Consider the following 20,213-nt stretch of genomic DNA (forward strand, 5'->3'; position numbering starts at 1 on the left):
TCCTCACTAAGGAAGTGAGGAAAAGTAGAAGACCCACGAGGGGAGGATACACAAGTTCAAGGCGAAGTGTAAGAACCACCAAGTGGAAGAAACAAGAAGAAGATGTACTAGTGACCGTGAAGTATGGAGGCAGAAGATCGAAGAATTCCAGCTTTGCCAGTCGACAGGGACGTCAACTATTTAAGTGGGAAAGTATGTCACATACATATTTTTCCAAGGTGTGTTTACCTATGGTTATATGTTTCGATTACTCCTGGTTTATCTTATCTTTAAGCTCCATATCTAGTTTAGGTGTTTGCTTTTCATTTTAGGTCATAAAGCTTGGGTGTGACGTTTCAGCATTTTCATATGCAAGCCTACCAGAGCTGAAATTGTTCAAAATGTACTATAGGGGAGGCATACAAGTTGAATCACCGCCCAAGCATTAATTGTACTCTTTGCAAGCAACCATTTTTTCTTGCAATTGACAGTCTTTAATGCTTATTGTAATGTCTATTTCAATGTATTTCTTTCTTTCTCGCGTTTTATAAACAAATTTCCCAAAAACGCCAAGGAAGGTTACGACATACGTCGACGTTATCCACAACTCTTGGATTTTGATCGGCTGACTTGTTCATCGAGTTAAACAAGTGTCGCACAATCGTCCGTCTCGAGGTTGAAACACTACGATTGTGACACTATGGACTTAATCATTATAACTTGTTTGACATTTTTTTTGCAAGTGCGTCAAAACTAAAAGATGTGACCAAACTCATGAACTAAAATGAACACCATACAAACCATAAAAAAAAACTTAGCAATCCAAGTTAACTAAAATCTGTAATGTATCTAACTCAACGTAACTAAACTCAACAATGTAATGTCTCCTTGAAAAACTTTCATCAGCAACTAAAATCAACAATTGTAACTCTCATACCTTTTCATTTTGTCTTGATACAATGAAATCACTTGTAATATTTATAAACCAACTTCAATCTTCTCATAAGATTTTCTTCAATCCCTACACATAATATAAATGGAGAATGCAAGTGGTTTCAACACATCAAATAGATAGAAATAAAATAGAAAATTCTACTTTGCATACCTTATCAAAGATCCAAAGTTTTGTATAGAAATCACTGATTATCACTTTTGGAAATTGAAGGAAGGAGATTGAATTAAGGAGTTGATGATGTTATACAAATTATCAAATTATTATGAATATTATTATCACAATGAACATAAAATCATATATAAATATAGATCTGAGCCTAACGAATTCACGTTGTCTCCTTAAGACAAATTTCCTCACCCTAGTGCTTGAGAATTTAGAGTAATTGCTTCTCAGGATAGAATATATCAACTTTCTTCTAAGTGTAGCACCCCGTATAGAAGATTTACGAATGAAACCTTATGAATCGCTGCTGAACGCCAGGATTGTGAATATGATGAGAAATTTGTTTATAAAAGACAAATGAATTTGATGTGTGTCTTTCTCTCAACCAAAAGGACTTATTTATAGACTTTTTGTGGCAATTTAAAAAGTCAAGTCCTTTAGTTAATAACACTTTTTATGAAATGATGTATCTACTCATGATGCATCCTTTCACGAAGAATCATAACCATTTATTCCAACACATAAAAGCGAGGGAAAAACAGAGGTTCACTAAAATGGGAGTTTAAGGATTATTTAGTTTTGTTCTCTAGTCTTTCTTTATATCTCACGTAAATTCTCAACATTATATATATAATATCCTCCATCTTTTCATCAATTATACCACTTTTATGTCTGGACCATATATAGACTCAAGGGATCAAAATAAAGTTACATCGTATCGGCCACAATTTTAAAATTAAAGAAAATTGCAATGGATGACTATTTTAGCAATAATAATTAAGGAGCATCATTTTTAAAAAATTGCAAATATAGCAAAACTATCACTGATAAACTTGTATCGCTGATAGACTTCATATGGTATATCATTGATAGACCAATATTTACAACATGGACTATCAGTGATAGAATTTGACAAATTTTGTTTTATTTGTAAACTTTTTAAAATTGTGCTATATACTTAATTAATTTGAATTTAATTGCTAAATTTGAAACTATCCCTAAAATTAAACTTTATAAGAAAAGTTATATATTTAAAAAGATATCAAAATGGAAGGCATATATATTATTGGGATAAACGATACATCTTTTCATCAATTATACCACACTTATGTCTAATCAACTATAAACAACATAATTAATATATATTACTTATTGTCAAACGCTTGGGAACTTTGTGATTTATGCTACATATAACTGATACCATGGAGCTATTTTACTAGAATTGTAACTTAATATAATCGAAGGCAACCCAATAGATTAGGGTATCTTACAAATCAAATGGATTATTATTGGTCTAACCATAACCTATAATGGATTTGAGATTTGAAAACAAAAGGCATTCTATCTTCAATTTTCTTAAAAGAAATGATGGGCAATGTTGAACAAGAAAGAATTGAAATAAAAAAATCACAATGCAAAGAAAAAAATATAAATATAAACATGGAAATAATGAGATAAATCGAGGATATTTGAATAAACAAATTGTATACGGTACAAAGATATAATATGATGGACTAAATCCCATCTTACAAGCAAGTCAACACAAAGAATAATAATAAATTTTAAACAACCTCCACAATAATGCCCCCTTTGCTTTCATATAGCATTAAATGTGAAAGAGGAGGCAAGAACATAAGTTACTGACAGAGAAAATAATAATCAAAACACCCAAGAATTGGCGATCCAATTTCAATGACACAACGATGCATCTAATAAATCTAGCTCAGACCCATAAGAAGAGATGAATTATTTTCTTATGATCACAGAAGAATTATTTTCATGAAATAGTTTATGAGTAGATGATAATTTTCAGCTATATATCCATCAACAAAGAAAAATTTCTTCATTGATTACTGATATTATGTATTTCATTGATTAAATTTCTTCCCACTAAACCTTGAAAGTTGGGTTGCAACATATTACCATTTGAAGCCATATCTAACTGAAGCTCTGATACTACTTGTTGGAAACGTAATAGGTCCTCACAATACAAATCAAGAAACAAGAGAAGAAAATTGTTTTCTTGTTTACACAATTGAGAAGAAAGAAATTGAATAATATTTCTTAAACTTGATTTTCTTACCTTCTTTTTTTTTTTACAAAAAGTCTTATACATATTTATACTAATAGAAAAGTAAGAGAAACCTTACACATATTTATACTAGTAGAAAAGCAAGGTAAAAGTCATCAACAATAAAAATAAATATGAATACATGTGACTCTTCGTATATAACATATAACGTATCCAGTGATATCTCATCTATTCATACATATTTAATATTGCAAGTTCATGTATTAAGTGTAGATTAATTCAATTTCAACAAAAATTACTGTAAAGGCTCTCGGCTTTTCTTCTTCTTTTTTGGCAAAGAATTGGCTCAGTTGCGAATTCTTCTTTACTTTTGCTCTATTTACAAGGAACCCATCACCAACTTTGTCAATTGATCATTACCTCACTATTAACCAATAATAATAAAAATATATATTATATATACTCACCTCCACAATTAACCCATCAAAAGCATGCAACTTCATGAATTAAGTAAAAGGAGAAATGGGCTTTGTAATTCATATGGTCAAATATTAGTAATTCTACAACAAAACTAAATATGGTGTCATTTGGATGAGGTTAGTACATGGTATTATTAATACAAATAACAACTTGAAATCGAACTCATATATATGAGTTGACCAAACAACTTCTTTGTGTTTTCTTAGTTAATGTAATTATTAATAATTAGAAAAAAATATAGTTGGACTTAATTCAGATCTGATTCCCAAAACTTGTTTGGCCAAGCAATTTTGTTTAAATAATAATTATAATAATTAAAAAAAATCACACTTCAGATATACAATATATTGAAAAAGAAAAAAATAAGGATGGTATATCACCAAGTTATTTGACAATACATCAGATCTCTGATCCCAAAACTCTATTTCCAATCCTTGCCATTGGTGTTGATTTTGAGGGTTTAGTAATGGAGAAGTACGAATTTGTTAAAGAATTGAATGCTGGAAGTAATTACAGTGTTACAAAACTTATGAGGAACAAACAGACCGAAGAAGTTGTTGCCATGAAGTTCATAGAACTTGGTCCTCAGGTTTACTCTTTTCTCCATTCTAATAATTCTGTCAAATCCCCCATCCTTGTTAATTTATATGCATGTCAAAATTCTTTATATATAGATATATATTCTTATTTTAAATTAATTTACAGGTGCATGAAATTATGGTAGAAGAGATTAGGAATCATCAATTGCTTCCACATCCAAATATCTATCATTTGAGGGAGGCAAGTTTAATTTCTTTCGTCTATCTTCAAATTTTAGCTTATCTTATTAGTAAAAAATACTGATGAAGTTACGTTTTAGATAATTATGAAATAGTTAGAAGAAAGATATGGAAGGGATAGATTTGAAATTGAAGGGTTGTTTAATATTTGTAGGTTTTGGTCTCCAAAACCCACGCGGCTTTGGTGATGGAATATGTTGGTGAGGAAGAAATTTCAAAAGATAAAGTAAATTATATCTTATATACTCTCTACCCTTTTCTCTCTCGGTCTAATACACTATGAATTTTTAGCTTTGTTCTTTGCCCAGCCTCTCATTCTATGCTTTGATCAAATTTATGACATTGGTTTTGAAAAGTTAAAAGCATGCTTTAATTTCAGTAAGTTCAACACAACAATTAAGACATTTGAAAGTTATATATGCATCAATATATTGATGAATAGGTGGTAAGCTCATTTAAAATTAGATATGTTGATGAATGAAGTAGGAATTTAAATGGTTACACGTGTTTAGTTATAGTGTGAAAGCTAATGGATTTAAACCATCTTACAAATAGGATTGATGATATGTTGCATTGGAAAAGCAACCAAGTGTGAAGTAGAATACAAAAAGAGAAAAAAAAAATTAATCAAGGAGGCTTCCAAATAAGTTTATTATATTTGGTGATTGTTTATTTGGAGGTATCCACCTTCCAACAATTGGATGTTTGATGTTTTTGTAATATATAAAAGGATAACTTCACTGTTAAAAAGGGTTGAATTTTCCTCTTTTTTTTTTTAAGAACGAGGGGATTTATATAAAAGTTTTGAGTTTTTAGTCATTCTGAGGTACTGAATTTCGTTTTCTTTATTTTAGTTTCTCAAAAACACCTATTTTGAAGGGTCAACAGAAATAGGGAGTGACCATGGTCATGGAGGTTTCATCTTAGGGTTTCAACCTCACTTTACAATCATATTTAGATACCTAAGGTTAATATTGCTAGACTAATTAGAATGACATACTCAGGTTTTACATACAAGATATTAAATAGCATAACATATAAAACAAAATAGTAAAAACTTTAAACATGTTTAGAAAGTGATGTTCCATATTCTAGTTTTTTGAAAAAAATTATTTATTTTAAAAAGAGGAATATCGGCACATCTTTCAAGATGCACTCATGTTCGTACGTTCTTTCTCACTACTAACATAAATATTTTTTTAAATATTAATAAAAAAGAACAAAAAAACTCACGTAGTGCAGTAGAATGGGAATGCATGTAAGTATTTTTTTTTCTTTCAAAAAAGAAGAATTAGAAAAGGGTTATGGGAGTTTGTAGGGTCAATATTAATCCTTCGTTAGTATAGATGGTTGATGGAATGGAGAAGTACGAAATTGTTGACGATTATTTGGGTTCTGGAAGTTTTGGTGTTACTAAACTTGTGAGGAACAAAAACACCAAAGAACTTTTTGCAGTGAAGTTCATAGAACGTGGTCCGACGGTTAGTTGATTCTGTTTCTCAATTCAATCATTCTTTCATTTTGGTCTTTTAAATCATGCATCCTTATCTCTGTTCTCAATACTTTATTTGTATTGATAGATCGATGAGAATGTGGAAAGAGAGATTATAAACCATCGATCACTTCAGCATCCAAACATCGTTCGTTTCAAAGAGGCAAGTTTATTTTTTAGTCAAGTTATTTTAGCTTAAGAAACAGTGGAGACGTACAAAATATAAAAATGAAGTTGAGGGTTGTTTAATTAATATTTGCAGGTCATTTTAACCTCAACCAAGTTGGGTATAGTGATGGAATATGCTGGTGGAGGACAACTTTTCCGACGAATTTCCAATTCTGGTTGTTGTACTGAAGATGAGGTCTCTCTTACCTATCTACTGTCTCTCATCTACCATGAAATGAGTCTCTCTCTAGTCGTATTATTCTTGACAAGATTTATTCAAAACTTAATAGCTCAGAACCCAACCTATCACACACCCAAAAGCTAAGCTTCTTCCTAACATTATTGTTGGAGGCGTTGACGAGCCCACTCTAAATTTACTCTAAATCTCACAAACTTTTAAAAGAAGAAATTTGTTCTCTTAGAAAACTCAATAACACACAAAAGAAGAATGTTGTTCTCTTGAAACTCACTTACTTTCTAAAACTCAATTTGCTTCTATTGATTTGATTCTTTTATCTTGTATACAAATGAAGGAAATGATCTCTATATATAGTATTCAAGAGACACTTCCTAAAAGACACAAAATAAATGAAGTACATGAATACATACCATTCATGTACTTGAATAATTACATGTATCTAGAAATGCATATGTATCTTGAAACTAGAAATGTATCTATTAATGTGTTATCCATAATGTATCTAGCTTATTAATTTCTAACATGCCCCCTTAAGCTAGACTTCCCAAACTCCGAGCTTCTCTTTCATTTTCAAGAATGAATCTGTCTTTAATGCTTTTGTGAATACGTCTGCAACTTGATCTTGAGTCTTGCAATACCTGATATATACTTCTCCATCTTTGATCAATTCTCTGATGAAATGATATTTGATGTTTATGTGTTTGCTTCTTCCATGAAAAACGGGATTCTTCGAAAGTGAAATAGATGATTGATTGTCACAGAACATGATGGTCCCTTTCTCTTGAGGACACTTCAATTCATGTAGTACATTTCTTAGCCAAAGTGCTTGACAACTAGCAACAGACAAAGAAATGTATTCAGCTTCTGTTGTGGACAATGCTACAACATCTTGCTTCTTTGATGCCCATGAAACTGCTCCAGAACCAATATTAAATACATACCCAGAAGTACTTTTGAAATCATCAATATTTCCTCCCCAATCACTATCACTGTAGCCAACAAGAACATTATCCACATTCCTTTTATAGTGGATTCCATGATCAACAGTTCCAAGAATGTATCTAAGAACTCTCTTTCCAGCTTCCCAATGACTTCTCTTTGGTGATGTCATAAATCTACTCAATAAACTGACCGAGAACATAATATCAGGTCTAGTTGTAGTTAAATACATTAAACTTCCAACCAAACTTCTATAAATGGTGGCATCAAAAGCTTCACTAACATCATGCTTACTTAACTTTAAACCCAATTCCATAGGAGTACTGGCAGGATAAGCATTCTCCATTTTGAACTTTTTCAACAAATCTTTTGCATACTTCTTTTGGAAAATTGCAATCTCATTATCACCTTGTTTAACTTCAATACCAAGAAAATAATGAAGTAAACCCATATCAGTCATCTCAAATTCCTTTTTCATGCTCTCTTTGAATTCTTCAATCATCATATTTGAGTTGCCCGTAAATATTAAATCATCAACATATAGACAAATTATCAAGAAATTACCATTTTCATCTTCTTTGGTGTAGAGAGCATGTTCATATGGACATCTTCTAGACATCTTCTGAAACCATCCTTTAAGAAAAAATTGTCGATGCGACTGTACCAAGCCCTTGGTGCTTGCTTTAGCCCATACAAGGCTTTCTTTAATCGACACACCTTATTTTCTTCTCCAATCTTTGCATAACCGGGGGGTTGCTCAACATATATTTCATCCTCTAAATACCCATTTAGGAATGCTGACTTTACATCCATTTGATGAACTTTCCAGTTATTTTTTGCTGCAAGGGCTAACAACAAACGAACAGTCTCCAAGCGGGTTACTGGTGCAAAAACTTCTTCATAATCCACACCAAACTTTTGTTTGTATTTTTGCACTTCTCCGTTTTGCTTTAGCTTTGTTCTATAGATCCATTTGACTCCAAGAGCCTTTTTATTTTCTGGTAATTTTACTAACTCCCATGTCTCGTTTCTTCTTATTGCATCAATCTCTTGATTCATTGCATCTTTCCAATTTTCATCTTGAATTGCTTCTTCAAAGTATACAGGATCAACATTTGCAAATAAAGCAAAATCAACATGTTCTTCATCTAGTATCCTTCTTGAAGTATTATAGATCTCTTGAATATTTCTGGTCTTCCTTGGAGTAGTTTCTTCATCACTTGTGGAGTGTGATGAAGAAGGTGAAGTCAGTGGTTGAGTTACTTCAAGCTCCAAGTCTCGAGCATCTTTTTTTCCATCCATATCAACATGTAATGGATTTTGGTCTTCATTTGGTGCATTCCATTGCCACAATTTTGCTTCATCGAACTTGACATCTCGACTAATAATAACTTTCTTACTTATCGGATTGTATAGTCTGTAGGCCTTAGAGTTCTCACTGTACCCAACAAAAATGCATTTCTCTGATTTATCATCTAGCTTACCTCTTTTCTCATCTGAAATGTGAGAGTAAGCAATGCACCCAAACACTCTTAGGTGACTAACGGTTGGTTTCAATCCGCTCCATGCTTCTTGAGGAGTAATACCTTGCACACTTTTCGTTGAAGCTCTATTTAGGAGATAAACAGCACAAGTTACTGCGTCTCCCCAAAATTGATCAGGAAGCTTCTTTGCCTTCAACATACTTCTTGCAAGTTCCATTATTATTCTATTTTTCCTCTCTGCAACTCCGTTTTGTTGAGGAGTTCTTCGAACAGTCTTCTGATGCTTGATTCCATTTTCCTTCAAGAAATCTGCAAAAACAATATATTCTCCTCCACGATCCGAACGCAATGATTTCAATTTCAAGTTACTTTCATTTTCCACCATTGCTTTGAATGTCTTGAAACATTCGAAAGTAGCACTCTTTTCTTTTAGTAGATAAATCCATGTTTTTCGACTGTAGTCATCAATAAATGTGAGAAAATAACGGTTACCTCCATGTGTAGTAGTTCTCATAGGTCCACATAAGTCTGTATGAACAAGCTCGAGTGGTTTTGATGCTCTCCAAGAACCTCCAGTCGGAAATGAATTTCGATGATGCTTTCCGAAAACACATGCTTCACAGAGTTGATCTTCCTTTTTAATATTTGACATTCCTCTCACCATATGTTGTTGACACATGTGAGACAAAGTGTCAAAACTTAGGTGCCCAAATCGACAATGCCATAACCATGAGGTGTCATTTACTAAAGTCTCAAAACAAACAAGCTTCTCATAACATATTTTAATTGGAAACATTTTGTTGTGAGTCATACGAACCTTCGTTATGAGATCTCCATTCTTGGTTCTAATCTCACATATGTTATCTTTAAAAATAACATCATGTCCTCTTAGGAGAAGTTGTCCAACACTTAAAAGATTGTGTTTGAGACCTGAAACATAATACACATCAGTAATTTTTTTTCCCATTTTTGTCTTGACAAGAATATCTCCTTTTCCTTTGACTTCAAGCATCTTGTTGTCACCAGTCTTCACTACATTTTGATGAGATTCATCTAAAGATATAAAAATATCCTTTCTTCCTGTCATGTGGTTACTACAACCACTATCAAGATACCATATTTCTTCAGTGCTTGATTCTTGAACATTGAGAGTGAGGAAGAGAAGACCTTGATCATTATTTGATTGCTCATGCATTAGTGTGGTTTCTGCTTGATTAGAATTAGTCTTCTTAGACCAACAGTCTGCTTGAAAATGTCCATAACGTCTACAATTGAAACATTGTATGTGAGAAAAATCTCCACGACCACCACTTCTACCTCTTCCTCTATTTGAACTTCTTCCTCGTCCTCTATTTGAAAAAAATTGATTGTCTCTGCTTTCTGACTCTGTATTTGTTACAACGTTGGATCGTCCATTGCCTCTACCACCACGTCCACCTCTTCTTCCATTGGATCGACCTCTATAGGAGGACTGCATATGAAAAGCTTCTTCTGAAGGATTAGAATCAAACATCTTCAATCTGAGCTCATGAGATTGAAGAGATCCCATTAAGCTATTTATAGAGAGAGTTGACAAATCTTTGGATTCTTCAATTGCTACAACAATATGCTCATATCTTCTAGTCATGCTTCTAAGAATCTTCTCAACAATCCTTTGATCTTCAATTGTTTCTCCATTTGATCTCAATCGATTAACAATTAAGAGAACACGGTTGAAAAATTCTTCAATAGTTTCATAATCTTTCATTCGAATTGTATCAAATTCAGCTCGAAGTGTTTGTAATCGGACCAATTTTACCTTTTCTTCTCCTTCATACAAATTTTGCAATGCATCCCATGCTGCTTTAGCAGTAGAGACTCCTGATATTCTTTCAAAAATATTTTCATCCACAGATTGGTAGATGAAAAATAATGCCTTCTTATCCTTTTTTTCTAGCATCTCTCAACTCATTGAGTTGTTGTGCTGAAAGACCATTCTCACTTTCTGGCTCTGAATATCCGACGTCAACAATATCCCAAAGATCTTGAGATCCATAAAGAGCCTTCATTTGCTGACTCCACTGCCTATAGTTTTTTCCCTCAAAACGAGGAAGTTGAGGATGCAACATGTTAGATGACATCTTTCAATCCTTGCTCTGATACCACTTTGTTGAAGGCGTTGACGAGCCCACTCTAAATTTACTCTAAATCTCACAAACTTTTAAGAGAAGAAATTTGTTCTCTTAGAAAACTCAATAACACACAAGAGAAGAATGTTGTTCTCTTGAAACTCACTTACTTTCTAAAACTCAATTTGCTTCTACTGATTTGATTCTTTTATCTTGTATACAAATGAAGGAAATGATCTCTATATATAGTATTCAAGAGACACTTCCTAAAAGACACAAAATAAATGAAGTACATGAATACATACCATTCATGTACTTGAATAATTACATGTATCTAGAAATGCATATGTATCTTGAAACTAGAAATGTATCTATTAATGTGTTATCCATAATGTATCTAGCTTATTAATTTCTAACAATTATGACGCCCACGAGAGGCTGTGGCAGTTGAATAACCTTGTTTGGTTCGTTTGATAACAAGAGAAATATTAGCAAGAGACAATCGTCAGATAATCGAGGTTTCCTTTTATGGTAATTTCAAACCTCACACTACAAGGATCTTATTTGTTACAGGCAAGATATTTCTTCCAACAGCTGATTTGTGGACTCGAATATATTCATTCAATGGTAGGATACAAAACCTTAAACATTATATGGTTTATTTTTTAAAACTGTTATAATACCATATTTTGTTTGATATAAACTGCAGCAAATATGCCATAGAGACTTGAAGCTAGATAATATCCTTTTAGATGGAAGCAAAGCACCACGCGTCAAAATCTGTGATTTTGGCTACTCCAAGGTCGCTCTTTGAATACACACACACACACACACATATATATGATAATTGTATTTGCTCTTTCCAAGTTAACTTGCTCTTGCTTCAAATTTGTTTTGTAGTCATCCATGTTGTATTCAAAACCAAATACAATTGTTGATTATTCTACAACGTATGCAGCACCAATGGATCAAGCAAACGGACAAGATGATGGACAGGTATCTTAGACAATCAAACTGCAAGTACATTATTGCAAAAGTCTACTACTAAATTTCTTTTCTTATAATTTCAAGATATTATTATATCTACATCTTCTTGTTTTGGCATGTGTTTTACTTGATGTCTAGATTATGGTCACCTAAAGTTATTCTCCATTACTAAATCAACAAATAAAGATAATAATAATAATAATAAAATAATGTAAAGAACATAGGATTGACTCTATATACATCTTGGGAGCAAAAATTCAAGCCTCATCTCTCCGGAACCCTTACTAGAACGACTTCTGACAGTTTTTCCATTGTTCTGGAGTTAACTTTTATCTGATGGGGTCCTCTATTTCGGCTAAACAATACTTCTCTCAATGAGCGTGAGTTTAAGAAAAACATGAAAGATTTGGTGGGAAAACACTCATCAATCAAGGAACCCTTGTGAGCTATTAATCCGGTCATGATCTTTCTAAATAGGTGGAAGAAGTAGTTAACTCTCGAGAATCCTTGTGAATGTTCACACATTTTTTTTTTTTTTTTATATATATTTATTGTTTTGACTATTTTTTAATTCTCTCCAAAATTTCAGCATGCACTAGGTTGCTAATTTTTTGCAGTTTTTAGACTATAAATATTAGTCATTAATTGAATAAGATAACAAGTTTCATTATTTTCTCTCCCCTCTTGGCAATATAGCAATATATTTTTCAAAATATCTATTTTGTTTTATCTGTTTTCTTCCGGTAGAGTGCGTGAGATTTTTTTTACAGATCCCTTGTTTTAAAACGAACACATTTGGTATCAGAGCAGGTTGTCTTCTCATCGAAGATTCCACCGTACAGTGAAGATGGCAAGCGTCTCGCAACAAACAAAGGAGAATGGCGGAATGCCAATTCTCTACCTGATGTTAACTTCACACAACTACACGGTGTGGACAATAAAGGAAGAAGCAATCCTCGACGTCCAAGGAATTTGGGAAGCAATAGAGCCAGTGAGAGGAGCCGAAGTGGATGTGAAGAAGGACAAGAAAGCGTATGCGTACATTCTCCAATTCATTTCAGAAGGCATGCTTCCACAAATCGTAAATAAGAAGAACGCAAAGGAAATATGGGATAGTCTCAAGATGAGGTACTTGGGCAGTGAGCGGGTGAAGATGGGGCGAGTTCAAACCATGAAGAGAGAGTTTAATGTTCTTCAGATGAAGGAAACCGAGACGATAGATGAGTTCATACACTACAAGAAATAAGATTTTCCTCGACATAGCAATACGTCGTCGAAAATCCTAACCAATGTCGATAAAGGTTATTGCGACGTCGCGAATGACTTCGACAGGCACATCGGGGATACTTTCCCCGATGTGGCTCACGTCAACGACAGGAAAAATTTCCCAGACGCACGCTGCAACACGTCGCAAATGGCTTATGTGACGTGACTTCACAAAAAGCTTCCGTGATGCAGCGTCGCGGAAGGCTTGAAATATATATTTTTAAATTATTTATTTGATTTATATATGAAAAGAAACCCACTAAATTCTTCCATTTATTTATGTCCTTGTCAAATATGGTTGATGTTGCTGATAAATTTGTCTATTTCTAAGTGATTAATCATTTTTTCAGAATGAAATAGGATAGAAGAAGGGACGGAGATGAGCGATTCAAAGAAAGGAAAGAGAGAAAGTACAAGGAATGGGAGAGGGAGATGAGCGATTCGAAGAAGGAAAACATGGAGAAAGTAGAGGGAAGGAGGGAGGAAAAATAAGCAGATTATCAAATTAGCAAGCAAGTTCACCACCCTCGGAGTTGCACTTGAGGATTCATCATTTGGTCAAGAAGCTCATTGATTTTGTCTCCAACAAATATCTTCCCATTGTCACCGAAAGCAAACAATTCCAAGATCTTGAAACCATGTCGTTTGAAAAGGTGATTGAACGAATGAAGGCGTATGAGGAACGAACGACACAGCTCCGAGGAAACAATAACAACAGTGATGGACAACTCCTACTTACCCATGCTAAATGGAAAGCTAAACATAAAGTAAATAGTTTGACAACTTTTCGATGAACAAAGGGTGCGAATTTGATGGTACCGATTGAGGAAGATGGCGAAGACGTGGTTGTGGTCATGGCACGGAGTGTCAAAATAGTGTGGGAGGCACTAGCGACACTAGAAATGACACTCATGACAAAAGTCACATTAAGTGTTACACTTGCAGCAAGATGGGACATTACGCGTCAGAGTGTCGTGGAAAAGGTCTTGACGATGAAGCTAATCTAACTTGTGTCGTCGAAGAAGAACCAACTTTGATAATGATCGTGTCCCAGGAAGGGACATGCACTAGATGTGATTAGGAGGATGTCATACTACTTAGTAAAGAGTGATTGTTGCTAGAGATGTATTGCAACGAAAAAAATGGAGAAAATAATGACGTTTGGTATCTTGACAACGGTGCTAGGAACCACATGACTGGCAATCGTGAGAAGTTCCAAGAACTATATGAAGGCTTCACTTGGAGGGTGAGGTTTGGTCGTGGATCAACCATTTAGATCATGGAAAAAGGAATGATCGTGTTCGAGTGCAAGAACGGTGATCAGAAGTCTCTCCAAGAGGTGTACTAAATTCTAAAGTTATGTAGTAACATTATAAGCATCGAACAAATGGCAGAAAATGGAAACAAGGTGCAAATGACGGGAGATGCCATGAAAGTGTCTGATAGGTCGAGTGGGAAGCTTTTGATGTCGGTGAAGCGAACTTAAAATCGCTTGTATAAGATAACCTTGAAGACGCTCAAGCAAGTATGCCTTCTGACAAGCCTAGAAGATTCAACATGGTTGTGGCACACGAGACTTGGCCATGTAAATTTTCATGACTTGAAGCTCATGGGAGAGAAGAAATTGGCAGTTAGAGTATCATTAGTGACTCAACTGAACAAGTTATGTGAAGCGTGTGTAATTACCAAACAAGTGAGAATGTCGTTCCCATGTCAATCAACATATAGAGTAGAGAATTCATTAGAACTCCTCCATGCCGACATATGTGGACCGATTTCACCATGTACTCTTGCTGAAAACAAGTACTTTCTATTGATCATTAATGAGTCCACAAGATGGATGTGGTTGTGTATATTGGATGCAAAAAGTGACGCATTTGAAGGATTCAAGAAATTCAAACTCTTAATGAAGAATAAGACGAAGTACAAGATTAGAATGCTCCAGATGGATCGAGGTGGTGAGTTCTTATCTGCAGGGTTCACCCAATTTTGCAAAAACGAAGGAATCAAATGACATCTCATTGCAACAAAATCGCATTGTAGAGTGTCGTAACTGCACCGTAATGGAGATGACGAGATCACTCCTCAAAAGCATGCACATGCCTGCAAGATTTTGAGGAGAAGCGGTGAGACACGCGGTTTATTTGTTAAACTGTCTTCCAATGAAGACCTTTAGGTCTGATTAGAGTCAAGAAATGTTTTGAAGTAAAGGGAATTTTTTTTTTTCAAACTTGATGAGCATATCACTGGGAAGGGGTTGTAATTAAAAAAAAAAAAGAGGCAAATTTTTGTGATCATATTTGTAAGCGCAGCTTGAGAATAAGGTGTTTTTGAAGGCCCGAGTAATGTTACATACCTAGATTAGTATAGGGTAGGAGTATAAGGTATATTCCTTTTAAGTGTTCTTGAGTTTCCTTTTTACTTATTTGTTCTTTATTTAATTGTAATTTTGTGGAAGATATCAATAAACCTAGACATTATATCAGTGTTCTGTCATCATCTTGAGGCCATTCCAATTAAAGAAAAATTTAGCAGCCCGAGAGCCCCATGGCATGCTATACAACAAAGGCCTCGATTGGTTTGAGAGTAAGATTTAAATGGGAAATCAATAATAGAGAAGATTTATCATTGTGGCATGGTAACTAGTGTGAAATCAGTCCCTTTTCTCTCAAAGCTCCTAGACTTTTTCACATTTACAAAAGTGAAAAATGGCTCGATAAAACAAGTTTGGGACTTCAGGACAAATTCTTGGGACTTTAGTCGAAGAAGACCACTGAATGAAAGAGAAAGATCTAGTTGGCAGCTGATCAAAAGACGCCCTTCCTGCTGTTTTTCCAGATAAGGGTCCAAGTAGACCATAATATTGCATCTGTCAAACATTCACTTTATGTTGATTATGTGTGTGATTATCAGAGCTTTGATCCTTTGTTGTTCACAACTTTATGGAGCTCGCCTATTCTAAGAAAATGTAAATTCTTCTTGTGGATGATCGTACATGAAAAAATCAACACTATGGAAGTCATCCATGGAAAGTATATCCAAAAACAAATATGCTTAAATATGAACTGGTGTATTCTTTGCAAATCCCACAACGAGGACATGAATCACATCTTCATCCACTGTGAGAAATCAAAACTTCTATAGGAGAAAATACACAGACAAACTGGATGGCAGCCCCCAGATGGCAATGTTAAAGCCCTATGCCAAACTCTATGTTATGCATGCAAAACTGATAACCATGAAAACATAATCCTCTTCAATGTAGAAGCAACTCTTATGTGGACAATTTGGCTGGATAGAAACAATCAGTTGTTCAACAATAAACAGATGAACAACGATAATTCTTGGGAAAACATTGTAATCTCATAGGATTATGAATCAAGTAGGCACCTGATAGACCACCAATTGTAATACAATATAGCAGAAGAAATATATGTGGAATTGCACATGCACAGACGATGGAAGTGGAGGAAATGGAAATCACCTTAGTGGGAATCACAGTTAGTTACATGGAGGGAGGTTAAAAGGGAGAGATGGAAGGAAAGATGGGGGGTGGTTAATCAGTTTGTGGAAGGGGAGGGGCTGTATTTTTGGAGAGCAAAATTACAAAAGTTGTTCAGTTACTTTAATTTTAGAAAGTGTTTTCCATTATCGTAAATTACTTTTGATTTGAGTGTTTTATTTTGAACTTGGTTATTGTCTGTAATAGTACTTGTTTGTTTTGTGTTTTCAAGACTGGTTTGAGTATTGTATTCTATAATAGTTTGGTTGCTTAATGAACAAATAAGAACCATTACTTGGTGTTCTATCAGCACCTTTTATTAAAAAATTACCGTCTCTCAACAATCTTGCTCAACTTAGCAACTTTCCTAGCCTGATTTCTCTGTATCTGATATAGGCTTGGCTCGTGCCCTTTAACTTTCTTGTTACTTACTTATTAATAAAATTAGAGGTATATATAGTGACTTATTAAAGCTATCTCCATTTGGAAAAGCAAAGCTAGCTATATCCCATCGTTTCTTCTCCTCAGAAAACGGATGATTGACTCTGGTTCACCAGTAGTTTGTTAAGCCTACATTCACTTACGAGTATAAGGAGAACAATTTATCATAGAGAGAATAATTTGAATTATGTAAAGACGCTCCAAGATTACAAATTTTATATGATGTGAGTCAAAATCGTCAATAACATAAATATAAAAAATTTGGAGACCTATTTATCTTAGCTAGCGACCTTTTCTCTAGTAGTCCCTTTGTATGTGCTCTTAATTGGCAAGCTTTTCTTTAGCTCATTGGTATGTATCAACAAATAGCTCTTTGTACCTATATTTTGAATGAAATGCATCATATTCGGGGCATGATGAGGGTGTTTGGGAGTTATATGAACCTAGTTGAGATATCACGGTACAACTAAGGGTCTTACTAATCGCATCTTGGTCAAAAAGCCAAGACATTGCAACACTAATTTGTGTTATGTTTTTGTGTTGTCAATTTGTTATATAGTTATACCCGTTGCATTCAATACCAAATACAAGGGTTGGTTCTACAACATACTCAGCACCAGAGGTTCTAGTAGAAGGACAGTATAATGGAAAGGTATTTGTGATAATCAAATTGCAATTACCTTATTGGAAAGTCTGCTACTAAATACTTTTAGCTTTGTTTCAAGATACAATTAATATGTACATTGTGATCTCCTTCTGCATATGTTTTTTAGATAGCGGATGTATGGTCATGTGGGGTTACTCTCTATGTTATGTTGTTCGGCTCATATCCTTTTGAAGATCCAAACGATCCTAAAAACATTCGAAAAACTATTAAGGTACTTCCAGCTTACTGCATACTAATTATTACAATAAAGTCATCATATCTTTCTCACTTCTCATTGTTCTTCTGCAGCGAATAATGCATATAGATTATAAAATACCAGAGAATATTAAAATATCTGAAGATTGTCGTGACCTACTCTCTCACATCTTTGTTGTAGATCCCTCGATGGTATACTTTTCTATGACGAACTAATATATTTTTCTCATTTTCTCATTTTTTGTTTTTAAATCCAAAAATTTCTTCATTTTATTTTAAATGACATAGTTAAATAACTAAAAATATGACAACTTTTTGTTTGTTGTTCGTAGTACAATCTCCTTATTTCTTTTCAAATTTTACCTTCATTAAGGTGTTGGGATATACTGCTTCTCTTCAATAATGTAATTCTTACAATCTCGACATGATATGATAGAGAATTCCACTGCAAGAAATTAAAAGTCACCCATGGTTCGAAAAGAAACTGGCATGGGAATTGAGAAAAGAAATCCAAGCCCTCTTTTATATGAGGAACATTCCAACCTTCTCTCATCAAAGTGTTGAAGAAATCATGAAGGTCGTGGGGGAGGCGAAGAAGAAACTGCCCTCATCATCGACAACCATCGTGGACTACAACTCAGAAACTGAAAAGGAAGAAGAGACCAATACGGAAGAAAATGAGGAAGATGAAGAAGCTATGTCTGAATGAAACCGGAGTCGACAACTTCATGAGTTTTCTTTCAAAGAACATTTTCATAGACGAACATACTCGGTTGGCCGTTTATGCTTCTGCAGAAAATCTTGTTAGATGTATTCTAATGCTATTTAAAATATTTTTTGATTAAGGGTTGGGATTCCGTACTCGTAAATTGTTGACACTTGATTGGAAATGTACGAATATTATAAATTGTATTATATCGTATATATATTAAAGTGTTGGCTACTTTTTTCTATATGGGTGTCAATATTATAAATTCAAAATTGTCATTCTCAGCTACATTATTGTCATTCAAATGGTTCGTGTAATGGTGGAGCGGCAAGGAGAACAAGAAAAAATGGTAGTAAATTGAGAAATTTGCAACAAAAAATAAATGACATAATAAATGAATTTGTGACAGTTATTAATTGTTGTCAATCTAAAAACGAGGACAGTTGTTTAATAAAATAAATTGTCACGATTGCCCTATATGTGACAGGAAAAAAATGTCGTCAATAGCAAAAGAATGACATTTTTATACAAAAGAATTGTCGCGATTAACATATTCATGACAATTAAAAAATGTCACAATAAATGAATTCACGACATTTATTTAACCGTCGTTAATACACAAATGATGATAGTTGTTTTTGTCATAAAATAAAATATGACAGTTATTTGACGTCGTTGAATTCTGATTAACGACATTTATTTCATGTCATAAAATAACTTATTGTGACAGTTTTTAAAAACTGTCATCGAAGGACTTTCCATGACTCCCGCTTCTATGACTGAAAATAACTGTCGTGATTTTTGTTTAAGACAGTAAATAACTGTCGTCGTAGACCACTTTTCTACTAATGAAATGAAATTCATGTCACATCATGAAATATAGTTACGTTGATTATCATTTATATTATTGATGTTGGTTGGTATTGTATACAAAAATATTAAATAATTATGGTTCTCCCATGGTTAAAAGGGTAAAATATTATATTAATAGATTTTTAAGTTCTAAATGATCGATTTGCAAGTCTATGCTACAAATTAATTCTGTACTGTCACTTGTTATTCTGTTATATATTAAATAATTCTACGTAGTTGGACTTGTTTTTGTGTTTCCTTAATTGTTTCTATTCTTCTAATGGTTTATGAAAGAAAACAACATTATGGTGGAGGGTGTTTTTTAATTTATTTTTACTTGTTTATACTTGGTAAAGTGATATTTGGTTGATAATATTGATGAGCACTATAAGAATTTTGGTCTCTGTCGATGCGGAAAAATGTGGGCAAATCTTAAGGAAAACGTGGTAGAGCTTTTGTGTGGACGTTATTTTTGTCTGGGCACACTTCGTTGCTGAAATCCCGTATCTTTTCATTTGCCCACGTTGTTGGCGTTATGTCGGTAGAATTGTCCACGCCAATTAAATTCATGGGCAGAAAAGATATTTCCACCTACAAAACGAACATCGAAAGATAGTGAAGGAAATAGTAGACATGCACAACGGAAAAAAGGAACAAACTTTACTCTAATTGCAACTAAACAAAATTTAGTAATCAACATGCAAAATAACCCTAATATAAATAAAGATGAGGTTAATAGAAAAACTTACCTTTAAGCTTTTCTTCTCTTGTATTCTCTTCACGAATTTGAAGTCGGGACTACTACTAGAGTTTACCC

At 33.8% G+C, this 20,213-nt stretch overlaps 1 protein-coding gene across 2 annotated transcripts; it reads left to right on the top strand.

Annotated features, from left to right (window-relative positions):
* Window positions 1–4,545: 4,545 nt before the first annotated feature.
* Window positions 4,546–18,788, top strand: LOC101210528 (serine/threonine-protein kinase SAPK7). 2 transcript variants are annotated; one of them, XM_031884934.1, is made up of 11 exons: window positions 4,546–4,613; window positions 5,734–5,868; window positions 5,968–6,042; window positions 6,142–6,243; window positions 11,351–11,404; window positions 11,487–11,579; window positions 11,678–11,773; window positions 17,533–17,625; window positions 17,747–17,851; window positions 17,929–18,027; window positions 18,272–18,788. In XM_031884934.1, exons 1-11 carry the CDS (start codon window positions 4,575–4,577, stop codon window positions 18,542–18,544), a joined length of 1,164 nt encoding a protein of 387 aa, XP_031740794.1. In that variant the 5' UTR covers window positions 4,546–4,574; the 3' UTR covers window positions 18,545–18,788. The 2 variants fall into 2 exon arrangements, with proteins under 2 accessions (XP_031740794.1, XP_031740795.1); XM_031884935.1 differs by lacking the exon at window positions 17,929–18,027.
* Window positions 18,789–20,213: the final 1,425 nt, after the last annotated feature.

The sequence above is a fragment of the Cucumis sativus genome, chromosome 4 (genome assembly GCF_000004075.3).
Source record: "Cucumis sativus cultivar 9930 chromosome 4, Cucumber_9930_V3, whole genome shotgun sequence".
NCBI classification, from domain to species: domain Eukaryota; kingdom Viridiplantae; phylum Streptophyta; class Magnoliopsida; order Cucurbitales; family Cucurbitaceae; genus Cucumis; species Cucumis sativus.

What these genes read in the sequence shown, in the direction of transcription:
- LOC101210528 (XM_031884934.1), top strand. Translation starts at nt 4,575, where the DNA reads ATGGAATATGTTGGTGAGGAAGAAATTTCAAAAGATAAA. An exon ending in TCGAATATATTCATTCAATG is followed by an intron (nt 11,405 to 11,486) that starts GTAGGATACAAA and finishes TATAAACTGCAG; the next exon opens with CAAATATGCCATAGAGACTT. An exon ending in GTGATTTTGGCTACTCCAAG is followed by an intron (nt 11,580 to 11,677) that starts GTCGCTCTTTGA and finishes TTTGTTTTGTAG; the next exon opens with TCATCCATGTTGTATTCAAA.